Source organism: Zootoca vivipara, chromosome 6, assembly GCF_965207765.1.
Source record: "Zootoca vivipara chromosome 6, rZooViv2.hap1.1, whole genome shotgun sequence".
In the NCBI taxonomy this organism is placed as follows: domain Eukaryota; kingdom Metazoa; phylum Chordata; class Lepidosauria; order Squamata; family Lacertidae; genus Zootoca; species Zootoca vivipara.
The window spans coordinates 1,174,583-1,191,538 of NC_142589.1; the positions used below are offsets into that span (position 1 = coordinate 1,174,583).

Genomic DNA, 16,956 nt, shown 5'->3' on the forward strand with positions numbered 1-16,956 from the left:
CGTGCTCCGTGCGCAAGTGCTTTCCAGGGATGGAACCAAGTCCCGCCTGAAGTTCCGTCGCAGCGCAGCCGCTCGCGCCCCGGGAGAGCCGGCAGCCCCCGCGGGGCACGGAGACCGCGGCGACTCGCGAGGCAGCTTCCGCGGCACTGGCGCGGGATCCCCCCGCACGGCTGCGCCTCCCGGCTCCCGGCGGCACACGCTCTCCCGCCCGCGTATGCGCGTCACTCGGCGCCGCCGGCGCGCACGCGCCCTGTCTCTCTCCGTCTCGGCCGTTCCGCCGGCCAGGCTCCCCTCCCCACGCGGCGCGCTCCCTCCCCGCCGCGGCTCCGCCCCCTCCGGCTGTTCCGCTGCTCGACGCCCCGCCCTCCGCCGAGCTCCGGACCCAAGATGGCCGCCGTGTCAGTTTGGGTCTTCGCCGCCGTCCGGCCTCAGGCTCCTGGGCTCCGCCTCGCTTAGGCCCCGGTAAGCAGCGGGGGTCGCGGTGCCTCTCCCGCTCGCGGAGGGCGAGGGCGGGCGGAGGGGCGGCTCCGAGCCGGCAAGCGACGGCGGCGAAGGCAGCGGTGGCGGCGGCGGCGAGAGGAGAAGCGGGAGGAGGCGGAGGCGAAGCCGAGGGAGCGAGAGGCTGCGCGCGGGCGGGCGGGCATCGGGCGGGCTCCTCGCGTCAGGCCCGCGGCCTGCTCCGGCCCGGCCCAGGCTCGCCTGCGCCAGGCCCAGCTGCGGCCTCGCTTGCCTGCCCGCCTCCCTCGGCGCTCGCCCGCCGGCGGCAGGTGCAGGCCAAGTCGGCCTCCGCGGCGCCAGGGTGAGCGAGCAGGCGGGCGGGCCTAGCCCGGCGAGGCCGCCGCGGGGCCGGAGCGACCTCGAGCAGCACCTGGCAGGCCGGAGCGCCGCTGCTTGGCATCCGGGCTGCCTCGGGCGAGGCCTCCTCGACTTGGGCCGCGCTTCGCCGTCGGGGACCCAGTCGCGGGCGAGGCGGACGGGCCCGCTTCCTTCTGCTTGCAATGGGCCTGAAAGTGCGAGAGGAGAGAAGCGGCCGAAGGACGGAGACGGCCCGCCGCCTCCGGACCCAACTTGTGTTGCTGCTGCTGCTTCTCCTCCTGCTTCTCCTTACATAACGTCTTTCCTCGCTCGCTCTGGCGGCGAGTTGTTTATTGTTGCTTTTTTTTTGAAACACGCACGTATACCGGTACGAGCGACTTTTCCTTTTCTCGACATCGTCTACGGAAGATGCTCGGCGCTTCCTTAGGCTTCGCGGCGACCCCAGATCTTGCGGTGTTCAGATCTGAGCGCCCCTTGCAAACTTAAAAACGGAAAAAGGGACTCTAAAGAGGGTAAAAACTTTATCCTGTAAAGTTAGGATAGGCGGCATTCTGGCTTATTTTTGGGCTCAAGGCGTGCAGTGCATTACGCTATAGTTCTTCTGTACATCTCTTGCAAGTTAAGGGAGTTTGAAAGTTTGTTTTCTTACATCTTGGAGCCTGAGGTGGGATACATGTGATTGCCACTCAGGCACTGACCAGACCCCAACCCTGCTCAGCTTGAGCAGGTGTTAGGATCCTATATGTAGCTGCAGCCTTCATGTAGGTGTTGGGTTGGCTCAGCTGCTGTGAAAGGTTGGGCTAGATGGGCTTCTGCAGCTTTCTTGTTAGGCAGTTGCCTTTGCCCCTCCCCAACTTACCTTCTTTCCCCCCCAAATGATGGTGACTTCTCCAACCAGCTTGTTTTCTTGTACCGGTAGTAATCCTGCAAGTCTCTTTCCGGGGTGAGGAGATAGAATGAGCTGGCTTTTCTATGAGATTTTCTTCTCTACTTTTGGATGATTTTGCCTCAGTTCTTTTGGTGGCTAGTGCCTTCTAAATGGTGTTTTGCTTCAAGTCCGGACTTGTTGAAGAATTGGCCCAATACATTGCCATTTTAAATGCCAAATCTTTAATTGCTTTCAGATTTTTTAAAGACCAAATATTCTTTGACACATTTTCCTTTTTTAACACAGCTATGTTGCCGCTGTTGTGCTGAGGGGCTAGCAAAACTTTACAGTTTGGAGCTGCTTGTTAAAAAGTCAAATAACTCGTGTTTTCTCTTTTCTCTTTCTTTCAGGCGTACCATTTTATTTACTTGTATACCAGATTGGGAATGTAAAGAGCTGGATTGAGATGTGCTGAATTCATCTCACCTGTATGATACACCTGCTGCTTTTTTTCTGGAGGGGGGCATTGGAAAATATGAATTGGTTCCTAACAGGATATATATTTTTTAATGGAAAATAGGAAATCTTATGTTTGAAAAAGGAATTTGGGGCAAACAACGTGTATGCTATGGTTAACTGGTCCCTATCCTCCGATCATCTGTTTTCCCATTCTGTGAAACTCCTTCAGTATAGGGATAAGGGATAACGACTCTATGGATATACAGAAATCTTCATCATGGTAAAACTTGCTAACCCGCTGTACACGGAGTGGATTTTGGAGGCAATTAAAAAGGTCAAGAAGCAAAAACAGCGCCCTTCAGAAGAGAGGATATGCAATGCTGTGTCTTCGTCCCATGGTTTGGACCGAAAAACAGTTCTGGAGCAATTGGAACTGAGTGTTAAAGATGGGACCATATTAAAGGTTTCCAATAAGGGACTTAATTCCTATAAGGATCCTGATAACCCTGGGCGAATAGCACTTCCCAAACCACGAAACCATGGAAAGTTGGATGGTAAACCAAACGTGGACTGGAATAAACTGATTAAACGGGCAGTTGAGGGCTTGGCAGAGTCCAGTGGCTCATCCTTGAAGAACATTGAACGCTTTTTGAAAGGGCAGAAGGATGTGTCAGCTCTATTTGCAAGCAGTGCCCCTTCCATCTTTCACCAGCAACTGCGATTGGCTGTTAAGCGGGCAATTGGCCATGGGCGACTCCTTAAAGATGGACCTCTGTACCAACTCAATACTAAAGCAGCCACAAATGCAGATGGGAAAGAGAGCTGTGAATCTCTTTCTTGTCTTCCTCCAGTATCTCTCCTTCCACATGAAAAAGATAAGGTAAGAACCACTTGCTAACCAGCTCTTGGGTGCTGAATGGCAGATTCAGTGCTCCACATTACTTTTACAAAAGTAACTTGTAAATGTGTTGGTTTGTTAGCTAAGAGTATGAGCTGAGGACCCTAAAGTGGCTTTAGGCAAGGCCTTATCCCTCATCTTTCAATTTGCAATATGTGTGTGTCGGTGGGGGGTGGGGGTGGGGGGTGGAGATAATGCCAGTTTACCTCTATTGCAAGGATTACTAAGAGAAGGCAGTTTTGCTCTGTCAGTTTTAAGCAGCATTATTAAAAGCACTACAGATATGCCTTGTGCATATTATGGTGCATAGATTATTCTTTCCAAGCATTGGGTATTTTGTTTGGAGGAGAGCAGATCAATTTTAACCAGGCAGATTCGCAGGGAGACAGATATGTGATGTCCCTCTTTAAGCTACATGTTAACTGCTCCTGGTTGGGAAGGGTGTGTGGTGGGGGGCTTTTATCCTCTTCCAATGGGTGAATTTAAATTACACTTGCATTTTGAGCTCTATGTGTAGGGCCAGTGAATGAAGATAGTGAGGATGCAGCAAACCATAGTTTATACCTCCTCCTCCTCCTCCTCCTCCTCCATCATCATGAGCTGCTTCCCCCACCCTTGACAAAGCCCCCTTTTGCCTTGTACTGGTGTTACTTTCCCCAGCAGGGCTTTTCTTCAGCCCGTGTAAGTCCATGAACTGGGTAAGCTATTTACACTCTCTCAAGGCCAGCTAAGTTGGGGTGGAGTTAATATGCTTCATCTTAACTTCTCCCAGATAGTGTACATCAGGTTTAGGATCATAAACCTCATAACTTCAGTATAGGTAAAGGGACCCCTGACCATTAGGTCCAGTCGTGACCGACTCTGGGGTTGCGCGCTCATCTCGCATTATTGGCCGAGGGAACCGGCGTATAGCTTCCAGGTCATGTGGCCAGCATGACAAAGCCGCTTCTGGCAAACCAGAGCAGCACATGGAAACGCTGTTTACCTTCCCGCTGTAGCGGTACCTATTTATCTACTTGCATTTTGACGTGCTTTCGAACTGCTAGGTTGGCAGGAGCTGGGACCGAGCAACGGGAGCTCACCCCGTCACAGGGATTCGAACCACCAACCTTCTGATCAGCAAGCCCTAGGCTCAGTGGTTTAACCACAGCGCCAACTGAGGGCCAGCTAAGTTGGGGTGGAGTTAATATGCTTCATCTTAACTTCTCCCAGATAGTGTACATCAGGTTTAGGATCATAAACCTCATAACTTCAGTATACCGATACTTTATTTCCCAAATACACAGTATTGAATTTATCGTTAAGACCTTCCATGTCCTCTCAAGTTTTGTCCTCACTGGGAAAGAGAGAGGGAAGCTGCTTTTAAGCAACTTTGGAAATGCAATGGGTGTGTATTTTAAATGGGAAGGAGGGGTTTGTATGTTAAAGAATGAGTAGCTGTTGATATAATGAATATGATAATCATAGAGACCTCTTACATTTGTTACATTAAAATGAACACGTCCTGATACTAAGTTTGGGAAAGCCATAAGATAACTAACATTAGAAATTAATATGTTTATACCCTTTGCTGTATCATCTGACTTTTCAGTTAATATTGCAACTCACTCCTTCAGAATCGGCTCTGCTTTCTTGCTTTGCCACTAAATAGATCAATAGATTCAAATAGATTCAGAGGCAGTAATAGATTCTGAGAGTGCTCTTATTCTCAGCTCCCCTGGTTGGTCACTGTGAGAGCAGGTTGCTGGGTTAGAGGAACCATTGGCCTGATCCAGCAGGCCCTTCTTACATTCCTATCACCACGTCTCTGGACTGCTGGATGAAACAGGTCACTTGCCAGCATAGAAAACTTCAAAGTTGTAGTTTTACTTTCTGAGTTGACCATTTTCTTCGATAGTGTACCAAGTTTTATGTTACACAGTTTCCCCTCCTTCCTCAAAATTTGTTATTGCTAGTAAAAACCTGGTAGGTACTTTATTCTATCAGCTAGTCCTAAGCTACCATTTCTCCTAATTGGGAGGAAGATTAGATTACAGTACAGTGGTACCTCTGGATGCGAACAGGAACCGTTCCGGAGCCCCATTCGCAACCTGAGCAATGCGCAACCTGAAGCGCTGAATCTGTGCATGCTCATTCAGCGCTTCTGCGATGCGCATGACGTCATTCGGCGCTTCTGCGCATGCGCAAATCGCCGAACCTGGAAGTAACCTGTTCCAGTTCTTCTGGGTTTGGCTTGTTCGTATCCCGTGATGTACGCAACCCGCAGCGAACGTAACCAGAGGTATGACTGCAATGTGATTGTAACAGCTGAAAGTTTTAATGCTGATATACGCTAGAAAGTCTAGAAATACCTAAGGACCCATAAATGTAATTCCAATTGATCTTGGATGATGAGGCAGACAGTGACATGTCTAGTGCAGAGAGCTGGCAGACTAGAGTTCACATTCTTGCTAAGCCACAAGCTGATTGGATGACAAGTATTTGCCTATTTGACAGTGATGTGATTAAGAGCTTTGATTGTCATATGTAACTTACTATAGTGAACTTAGCACATGGGATGAGGAAAAAAGCTGGGGATTTTGTGAATCAGTTATATTGCCAGGTCTGTGACCATATAATTTATTGTTGATATCAGATATTGTCATTCTCCTAAGACAGGAAGTTTCTGTCTTTAGCCTCTGTTCCTAGCTTTTGTGGGCTTTGGAAAATCATGTTGAACATGCAGTTATACAAGATTTAGATATTGTATATATCTTAAGTATAGAAATATATGATTTCTGTTGTACTTTATGTTCTGGTTTAAGAGATACTTCATTAGAAATGAAGCAGACATTGGTTATTTGCAAATGAAAAGTAAAGTGTAGCACCGATAATTTTTAAACGGTGTCCTGTCATTCTTAATTTCGTTGACTGTTTCAAATAGTCTGCCATCCTCATTTGGTCTTCTTGGTAGATATAAGCTTGAAATCTATGGTTGTGATGTGAATATGTTACTAAGGTACAAAGGTGACCATTGTCTTACTCAGTTGATACCGGTAAATAGAGTAAACACTGTTAGTCAATAATGCTACAAACTTGTCATCTTGGAAATCGTAAATATTGGGATGCAGGAAAAAGATATTACATGATCCAGTGATCCAGCATTGGTGAAGGCCAGAGCAAGTCTATAAAGTTTGGCATAGTAGCTGTTCTCCCTATTGACCTCATTTGTAGTAGTTTGGGTTGCTTTTGACATGAGGCTATTCTTCCTGACTGTTCTTACAGTGGTAATGGGCTGTCCACTCTCATGAGTGCACCCATTCGTTTTGGAAACCTTAATAGTACTCTACCTTTCTTCCAAAGAGTAAAGGTGGTGTAGAAGGGGATTATCTAGTTTTACATCCATAATAATATTGTCTGGTAGCTGAGGCTGAGAAATAATGAGTGCTCCAAGGTTAAGCAGCATTTTGAATCCACTATTCCTTTTCTGTTGGCCATTTCCATTTCCTAAGGCAACTAATGCAACTAATGTGGAGTGATGCAGGATTGTGCATATGTGTTGATAGGGACCAATGAGACCAATAGTAACATTTCAAAAAGAGTTGATTCTCTTTGTAACTACAGTCATACCTTTGATCCCGAACGCCCTGAAACTCGGGTGTTTTGGCTCCCAAGCACCACAAACCCGGAAGTGATTGTTCTGGTTTGCAAACATTTTTTGGAACCTGAACGTTTGATGGGGCTTCCGCGGCTTCTGATACTTCTTTCAGCCAACCAGAAGCTGCAATTTGGTTTTCGAAAGTTTTGGAAGAAGTCAAATGGACTTCCAGAATAGGTTCTGTTCGATTTCCAAGGTACGACTGTACTAAGATTGCAAGGCTCCCTCTGGGCGCAGAGGGAGTCCCTTGGAGTCCACCCCGCCCACCCCCACCCCCAAAATATCTGGAATACAGCTGCTGAATATTCCATGGAGAGAAATGAGAGGGCCACTGCTTGATGGGGAACTGCTTGTGGCTAATGTAGGGGAGGTAGCTGGAGCGGGGTGGTAGGTATGCTGAACTTCTAAGGTAGTCATTTCAAGCTATCTTACTAGAAATAAAAATTCTGTTGAATTCTGTTCTGAAATAATTCTGAGTAGAAATGCTTTGGAGGGGGCTGTGAGAGCATAGCATTTACCTAGAATGGATCACATGTCTTGTCTTGGGTTAGGTTTTGAACATGGGAACAGATTCACACACAAAAAAGTTCTTTTGAGCATTTGGGAAAGCTTTCCAACTGACTATGTCTAAATCCCTGCTAAGTTTCAAATCTGTATGCTAACCCTTTATTGATTTTTTTTCTCAACAAAGTGATGCCATAGATTTAAGTAAACTATATTTCATGCTGTCTGGTATTTAACTTCCACTTCAACAGTGAAATACTTTTTTGTACATTCTTGCCAGCTTTATTTCTAAATTCTCACTATGCTGTTGTAGGTGCACCATGTCAGTGCTTAAAAGGATTGCCTGATATAAAGGGATAAAAACATTTGGCAATCCAGCATATGTTAGCGAAAAGGTGTTTTGAGAGACACAAACATTCCCTCCAAAATAAGATAATCTAAAAGTCAAAGTCATCAATATCTTGGGACAGACAGTTCAGTCACACTGGTCTTTGGTTAACTCTCTGTCCTGAGCCCTGCAATTCACTGGCTGGTCTCAGGCAAATAACATCCTTATGGTGACTTATTGATACCGTAAGTTGCAAAGTATATAATACCCCCCCCCAAGTTGTATACAGTAAATTGTTTTCGTAGTCTTTTCAATATCAAGACCCAAATATTTAAATGTTGTAGCAATGGTCTCCCAGTGATGTAATGCTAATCCCCATACTCTTAAGTGTTTCATAGAACATGTTGTCTGTAGTGGTTCTTGAATGTTTTAGAGGGATTTATTTGAATAACAACCTTGTTCATTCATATGGTGTCTAACCTCTGACATTTTAAGCACTTGTTCACACTGTAGCCTTGAAGGCTGAAACCACTCTTGTCTTTTTAATCTAACTACTTGGTTAAAATGCCTAGTTAAAGAAAAGGATGGCTTTTTAAATACTTTGTACTTTATGAAAATAAATGGCAGAGGAACCAATTTTGCATAATTGCAAGTAAAACTCTATGTACAGCAGTAAGTACATACTGCAAGTTTTAGGTGTGGCTGAATTACCGGTTGGGTGTTGGTTGTATAGAAAAGAACTTGGAAGTTATTTCTGTGAGACTTCTTGTGTCTGTGTTGGGTGATGTAATTACCAGTTCAGAATTTTTCTAGTTCCACAGAATCCCACCTGACATTCCTTTAAGGCTGTTTGGATATAGCTGAATTATTTTAATCATGATAAACCTTGGTAGCTGTTGGATACATTTGGATATGGCAATACCTGAAGTTATGGTATATTGTGACTACTTTGAATGATGAATAGCTTTCATACAAGGAAAGTATTATTTTATTTAAAACTATGACTATTGATTCATGGATTCTTTGGAGGAAATTATTGTGTAGATGCTTATGCTTTAGAGAGATTCCTCAAGTTCTGCTCCTGTTTATCATAGTAAGGGATTTCATTGACAACTGAAAACTTGAATACAGACTACTGTATCTGTAGACATATTGCACAGGACTCCTTGATCACTAGGTGGCGCTCTTGAGTCGCAAAACTGACTGGCGACCAATTAATTTCGGATGCTGTTTATGTACAGTACAGTAGTATCCTGAGTGTTGCAGTCTGTTTTGAAACAGTGGCAAATTGTGCAGAAGTTTGGGTGTGTTGTGTTTTCTGTGATGCAGCCTTCTCAGTAGTTTGCTTTTTTGCCATCTGAGATTTTAAGGCAGGGGTCCCCAAACCAAAGCCTGGGGGCTGGGTGCGGCCCAATCGCCTTCTAAATCCGGCCTGCGGACGGTCCGGGAAGCAGTGTGTTTTTACATGAGTAGAATGTGTCCTTTTATTTAAAATGCATCTCTGGGTTATTTGTGGGGCATAGGAATTCATTCATATTTTTTTCCAAAATATAGTCCGGCCCCCCGCAAGGTCTGAGAGACAGTGGACCGGCCCATGGCTGAAAAAGTTTGCTGACCCCTGTTTTTAGGGTTCAATTGTGCATCCTATGCCTTTCAATTTCATTCTTTGTCCACCACTCTAGTAGCGTCTGTTGAATGCAAAAAGGTGAATGATATATCAAGGCAGCAGTGTTTCTAACGTTCCCTGTCATAGAACTGGTTGAACAAGTGGGATTTTTTTTAGAGTTTGACTTTTGATCTCAACAGAAACTGCTGGAGGAACTGCCCAGAATCTGAATTTGTGATCCCTGTAAAACACATCCTTATCCTCATTTTATTATTTATACCAATCCATCTGGCTGGGTTTCTCCAGCCTCCTCATTTGAGATGATGCTGTGACCATTCTCAGAGAAGAACCATGTGGCCAGATGTGTTTGGCTCCTTCATGGTCTACCCATAGCCATTTATCTCCTTTCAGTTGGAAACAATAGCACCCACTATCCATGGGAATCTGAAGTTTGGGGTGGGGGTGGGGAGGAACAACAAATATCAAGTATTTTTTTCTCTCTGCTTTCAGTTGATTATAGGGAGTATTTTTGAGAGCACACTGTCTTGTCAGGGAGATCTGGAATTTTAAGTTTTTTATCTTTTTATTCTTTCTGGTTTTTTATTCAAGGTTGCATACACTTGTAAGGTCAAAATTTCTGAAGGATAATGTGATCTGCCAGCAAAATTCAGGTTTTTTAAATGTTTATGTTAACGTAATGTAAAAGTAAGTTCTGACTTACTTTTGACAGATACCTTATTTTATACAAAACTCTTGATTTGTGAAAGTCTGATGACTAGGTGCAAATTGCTTATATTGTTTATCTCTGCCCCCCTATACCTGCAGTGCCAGAGGTAGAGTGGAACTCCAAATTCACTACTGCCGATTATGCAGCTGGTGGCTTGCTTTTCTTTTTCTTTTCTTTTTGCTGGGAGCCAGAGGAGTTTCTGAAGGCAATGATGTTGGAGAGAAGTCTTCCGGCTTCACTTTGTGATAGAAAGTGAGGGGTGGTGGAGGCAAACATACTATGTGCCAAGTGACAATCTAGGTGAGCAGAGAAAGTTCAGTGGCTAGTAAATAATTTGAAGGAGAACTGTCAATTCCAAAGCCCTTCCTAGCTTGCTTGGGCCCAGGGGTGGTGGAGGGGCTCCCCATTTTCCTTTCTCCTGATTTTATTTTTTAATTTCTCCTCTCCCCTCCCCCCCCCCATGGCCAGGAAGGGCTGGGGAGCTGCAGGTGGGGGCCACTTCCCGGCATTCCTGGCAGCATGACAAGCTGAGGGGGAGCCGTGCCGTGGTGCTCCCTCCCCTGTGTTCTTTCCTACCCAGCTTTGGGGGAGGCTGGGGGAGCTGCAGACAGGACAGGAGGGGGGTGATATCATAAGAGCCAAGTTTTGTAAGGTCGCAAATTTAAGCCGCACTTTAACTTTTCGCGGTTGGAATCTGGAAAAAAAAGTGTGGCTTATATTCAGGCCAATATGATACTCCCTATTATTGCTGATGGCATAATATTGGCAGTAGAGCTGCACCCATATGACTTTAGGCAGGCATAGCAGGGCTCCTCTGAGTGCAAAAGTGTTGGGGTGCCAGTGGGGGGTGCAGGTTAATGTTGTGCCCTGAGGATGCTCAGCCAGACTTTGGCCAGCTTTAGGATTGTGGTAAGGCAATTTCCATTTAAGGTCTTCAGAACCATTAGGTAAATACTTTTTGATCCTGATGACACTGATAAGAGGTTTTAGCTTAATGCTACACTTTGATTTTAAAATTTGTCATCTGGGAAACAGTTTAACTATTATTTAAAGTAATAGTTTAAGTTAATAGAGAGTAGCTGTAACTTGCTTCAAATAGGTCTCCTCTTCAGTATTTTTGTAAAATTTGTTAGATATCAGGCACAGTGGACCATTTTCACCAGTGTTCGAAATTAATGGGTTGCCAGTTGTTGTTGTTTTTGTAACTCTGGAGCACTACCTAGTGACCAAGTTGATATTTCCAGTCTTGTGGTTTGTGACTGTCCTTGGACTGAAGCCTTCCCTTTCTGCCTGCTCCTCAGGAAGCCTTTTAATGTGCTAAATGAACTGGGGGGAGAGGAAGATAGTAGCTTTGGAGAAACAGAACAGCTGTGTGGGAAACACCTTTTAAACTGGTGCATATTCTATGAAATATAATCTTTTAGAAATACAGTGGTACCTCGGTTTACATACACAATTGGTTTCGGAAGTGTGTACTTAAACTGAAGCGTACTTAACCTGAAGCGAACTTTCCCATTGAAAGTAATGGAAAGTGGATTAATCCGTTCCAGACGGTTCCACAGAGTACTTAAACTGAAAGTACTCAAACCGAAGCGTACTTAAACCGAGGTATGACTGTAGAAGAAAGAGGTGTGTGTGAAATTGTATGATCTTTTAAGTGAAAGGGATTTCAATATGACCTATCAACATTTATAATTCAAACTGCAAATGGTCAGTATTACTTGCACTGTTTTTTTTAACTGGAAGTGAATAAAGTGTTTTTCTTAGGGAAATCCCATTTTTTATGTCAGAAGAAATGACATGTTAGGGTTTGTATAAATGTATGAGGGTTTTCATGCTAAATCCTAGTTATTAATATAGAAGGGTAGCAAACATTTCCCACAGACTTCCTCTCATCTACACTCATGGAGTTAAGACACTACAGCTGCTATAGTAATGTGCAGTGGGGGCAAATCTTAAAAAATACCAAGGATCTTGAAATGGACTTAAGTGCTCCTGTACTACCGTATTTACACAAGGAAGTGCTTTCTTTAAAGTAATAAAAACATTAGAACTTTGAAAATAATCACGTTATGTGGGGATGAATGGACAGAGTGAGACAATATCCTTCACTGGCAGCTCCACCTATCACAGAAGCTGTGACTTTGCAAACTGAAAGAAAATAGTTCACCTTAGTGAGAGCCAGTGTGCTGTAGTGGTTAGAGTGGCTGTAGGACTAGAACGTGGGAGACCCGGGTTCAAATCCCCACTCAGCCATCAAGTTCACCGAGTGTTACTGCCTAAACTTAAGTCTCAATGTGCTCTGTGTACGACCTGTTTTGCTATGGCTGGTTACAACCCTCCGAATACCACAAATTGCAAAAAGAACCAAATGAATTCTCTACGAAAAAAGAAAGAGGAAGTGCTGCTGCATTGGGGAGGGGGAGGGAGGATGGTGACTAGCGATTCTGTTTTTCTCTCTCATAACAATAGCTTTTCTAACACTGGTTTTCACATGTAACACTCAGGCAAACCATGGCTAAGTGTGAATGTGCAGGCACTCACAGCACAAATCATGGTTGCTTCACTCCTTCCCTGCTGGTTTGTTGTTTAGTAGATTAGTTGTGTCTGATTCTTTGTGACCCCATGCATCAGAACACACCAGGCACTCCTGTCTTCTACTGCCTCCCGGAGTTTTGTCAAATTCATGTTGGTCGCTTCTGTAACACTGTCCAACCACCTCGTCCTCTGTCCTCTTCTCTTTGTGGCCTCAATCTTACCCAACATCAAAGTTTTTTCCAGGGAGTCTTGTCTTCTCATGAGGTGGCCAAAGTATTGGAGCCTCAGCTTCAGAACCTGTCCTTCCAGTGAGCACTCAGGGTTGATTTCCTTCAGAATGGATAGGTTTGATCTTCTTGCAGTCCATGGGACTCTCAAGAGTCTCCTCCAGCACCATAATTCAAAATCATCAATTCTTTGGCGATCAGCCTTCTTTGTGGTCCAGCTCTCACTTCCATACATCACTACTGGGGAAACCATAGCTTTAACTATACGGACCTTTGTCGGCAAGGTAACGTCTCTGCTTTTTGAGATGCTGTCTAGGTTTATCATTGCTTTTCTCCCAATAAGCAGGTGTCTTTTAATTTTGTGACTGCTGTCACCATCTGCCGTGATCATGGAGCCCAAAAAGGTAAAATCTGTTACTGCCTCCATTTCTTCCCCTTCTGTTTGCCAGGAGGTGATGGGCCCAGTGGCCATGATTTTACTTTTTTTGATGTTGAGCTTCAGACAATATTTTGCGCTCTCCTCTTTCACCCTCATTAAGAGGTTCTTTAATTCCTCCTCACTTTATGCCATCAAAGTTGTGTCATCTGCATATCTGAGGTTGTTGATATTTCTTCCGGCAATCTTAATACTGGCTTGGGATTCCCCCAGTCCAGCCTTTCGCATGATGTATTCTGCATATAAGTTGAATAAGCAGGGAGATAATATACAGATTTGTCGTACTCCTTTCCCATTTTTGAACCAATCAGTTGTTCCATACCCAGTTCTAACTGTTGCTTCTTGTCTCATAGAACTTTCTCAGGAGACAGATATGGTGGTCTGGCACTCCCATTTCTTTGGGGCTAAACTATGGTTAGGCTTAGTATTAACATTCAAAACTGGGCTGTGGTTTGTCTCATTCCAGACAAACCATGAACTGTAGCCAGGGTTTGTTCTTGACTTGTCACTTAAGCTTTGTCCACAGGAGCGGTTACGGAGAAAGGCTGTGATCTCTGCGCACGCAATGCCTAGATTTTTATATATATAGATATTAATATTGAACAGTAACAATATTCTTAAATTCTTTATTTGGCTTTACTGGTAGTTTTTGGTGGGTCATTTAGGAGGATTGAGTTAAACTAAACATTATTCTGTTGGACTACAGCAACAGTTCCTTTTGGCAAAAGGAGTATAGTTTAATGCTGCTTAGCACAGGAAGTAAACAAGCTATTTATATCTTCATTTATAATGCTGGGGGTTGGCTCCCTGATATAGGGGATATGCCAAGAGATATCATGGCACAGGGCTGCAATCCTATCCCCACTTGTGAGTAAACCCAATTAAATTCACTTGAACTGACTTTTGAGACAAGCTGAGTTTTCCCAGTTAAACTAAGACAAAACAAACTCGGATTGCTTCTCTAAGTCTAGACAAAGCAGATCTAATTGGAAGGCCTACAGCAGACTTGGAGGTTCCTGATGAGGCTTGGAGGCCTTCCTCAAGGCAAAAGCAAAAGCAAATGGAAATTAAACTGACTCTGGTACTAAGCATTTACCCTGGGTGGGTTGTGCATCCGACTTATTTAAATCAGATGCTGGGTGGATGGGAATCAGTCTCTTATAAATCTAAATGAAACCTGAGCTTGAGTACATATTAACATTTTTGCATTAATCTCTCAAGAACTTCATCAAAGGCTCGAAAGTCTGCTTTTCTGTGTTAAAACAAGATGGCAGCAGGAAAAGGAGCCCTGTGTCCTTCCTGGTGGGATTCTGTTGGAGGCAGCTGAAGCACAGCATTGGGCAGGTGCTCTGTTGAGGAATGGCAGGTAATAGCCCTACACAACACTGAGTTTATTGACTTGGACAGTTGGGATGATGAAATGAAGAAGTGGATCCCCACCCTTTTTCAGGCTGAAAGTTTACTTAAATAACCAGTAAAAATCTGTAAAGACTAGTCTCTCATGGGTTTTTCCAAAGCTTGATAATAATTCTTAAGTGGTAATGAAAGAGTGAATTACATTCTTGGGAACAAAGCTGCCCCAATAAGCTTACTGACAACCTGTGCAGTCAGGACAGAAGTTTGACCTTGCTAAATCTCTTCAACTTTCCTGTTATGTATCATTAATCCCAATACTCTTCTAAACTGGAGATTGGGGCCATTGCATTATAGTGGTTCTGTACTTTTTCAGAAGATTGAGTCCAGATTTTGTGGTTCCTTTTATTCCTCCCCCTCAGCAGCTGTCCACATGAAATCTCTGGGTGAGATGAGCTTCAGTGTTATCAGTAAACTTGATAATGTTCAAATCTATTTTTTCCTATTTTTCCTTTATATTGGCTCCATATGCAGTATGATGTCTATAAACTTTGCATGCAGTTGTTGTTGGGTTGATGAGTTGGGAACTGTCTGGGGATATTGTTAAATTTCCAACTTGTGGTTGTCGCCATGAGTGCCATTTATCATCTTTAGCTAATTTTACCAGAGAAACCTAGGCCTTGCCAGCTAGATTTTGGCAATGCATTCTATGTGGAACTGCCACTGAAAATGGCTTGAGAAATTCAGCTGGTGCAGAATGTTGTTTGCTTCAGTTACTCTGAAACAGCTGCACTTGCCTGCCTGTTTGCTTCCATGCCCAATTCAGGTTTTTAGTTTTGCCTTTAAAGTCCTAAGTAGCCTGGGTCCTGGTTATTTCAGGAAATGATTACTCCTGTGTGAAGATCATCACACTTAAGCTCTGCAGGTGAGGGACTTAATTCAGATTCTTTCTTTTGCGAAGGCTTGGATGGGTCGGCCTTCCAGTGTAAAGCAAGGCCTATCACAGCACCAACATTGTGCAATATCCTCCTGCTTGAAGTATGTCTTGAGTCTCTCCTGTCACCACGATCTACTAACTGTTGATTTATCCCACTGCTGCTGTTTTTGCTGCTGTCTTGTTTTTGTAATAATTTTTTTAATGAAGTTGTTCCTGCTCTTTTCATTTATTTTAACTTTGCTGTGTTGTGTTGTATACCACTTTTTTGTTATGGGAAAGATGCTTTGAAAATCTTCCCCCACACCCTGGAAAGTTGACTTATTGGAGATACATAAATATAATAGTCTCTTCAGCCTTTGTCCATATGATTAATGCTGCTTTTCCTCTACAGAGACTTCATAAACAAACTTTGGAGCCAAAAGCTATCTAATAGAAAGTAGACATGTTTATGGAATGGTTTATTTTGGGTGGAGCCAGTATAGAAATGATTTGTGGTGGCTAGTACTGTAGTGTAATTAGATAGGAGAGACCTGGCCCGTGTGAGCAGGGGCTGTCGCAGCTGGAGCACGATTAGGGGAGTTGCTGTATTTCATCTCCTTTATCTGACAAGGGGAGCCATGGCTCTGAACAGATGGCCGCCATCTGTGTGCAACTCTGGAAACCCCAGTGCCAGAAAATTAGTCTGAATTTGTTTCACTGGATTTGTGAACAGGTGAAATGGTTCCTAAAAACCTATCATATTGTGTAAATGGCACCCTTTCACAAGTTTCCATAATAGTGACAAGAAGCAAAGCAACAAACATGGCCTGGTTGGAATTTTAAACAAAGCAGATGGCAGCACATTGGCATTTAGTCTGAAAGGCCAAACTATGTTGCAAAAATGTAGAAGCTGGTGGCAGTGGAGGTATATATTTTTTAAAAAGCTGCTCAGAAAGTGTTGGGTTTAGGGACAACTTTGGTAGGAGCTAAACACAAAAACTTGCAAATTAACCTGAACCAGTATGCTGAATAAAATCCTATTGCTTAGGACTTTCTATTAATGTGACTGTTGGTGACCACAGAACAAGCCATCCCCAGGGGGCTGTAATACACAAACCATTTATTGTCAACAGAAGCATTTACAGTAATGTTGCTAGACTGGATTAAGTCAGCCAGTGTGCATGGTTTCTCATGTGTTAAGAGTTTTGTTCAGGCCAGTGAGACCAGGTAAATCTGGTGAGTGATCCTTTCAAGCTGTCAGTGTATCACAAATAACAGCCATAGATATATGTGAAGAAGTTGACTACTGTACTATATTTTTTGTGGGCTAGTAACTCTTTCCTGGATATATTTGCTAGGATTTGCAAATAAGAACAACTTACAGAGGAACAGTAGGGTATCCTTTTCCCACTACCACTGAAGAGATTTGCCCCCCCCCTCACTTTCTGTAACTTAACCTGAATGTTGGTGCTGAGTAGTTGGTAGCAAATGGGTAACCCTGTTCAAGATGCTTGTTAGAAACATTGTCCTTTTTGTGAGAGGGAGGATATTAATACTGTAGTGTATTCACCTTTCAATTAAAAAAAGGTTCGCGGTAGTTTGCACTTAAAAACAAAAACAAGAAACATTCATTCTTCAAGGAA

The 16,956-nt window shown here is 43.9% G+C and overlaps 1 protein-coding gene across 2 annotated transcripts in view; it reads left to right on the top strand.

Moving 5' to 3' along the window:
* The first annotated feature begins 239 nt into the window (after positions 1 to 239).
* KAT6A (lysine acetyltransferase 6A) overlaps positions 240 to 16,956 on the top strand; it is a 73,461-nt gene continuing 56,744 nt past the window's right edge. For both annotated transcript variants that reach the window (XM_035117427.3, XM_060276428.2), the window contains exons 1-2: positions 240 to 462; positions 2,095 to 3,023. In XM_035117427.3, the coding sequence (XP_034973318.1) occupies positions 2,421 to 3,023 (603 nt within the window). In that variant the 5' untranslated portion in view covers positions 240 to 462; positions 2,095 to 2,420. The remainder of the gene's footprint in view (positions 463 to 2,094; positions 3,024 to 16,956) is intronic.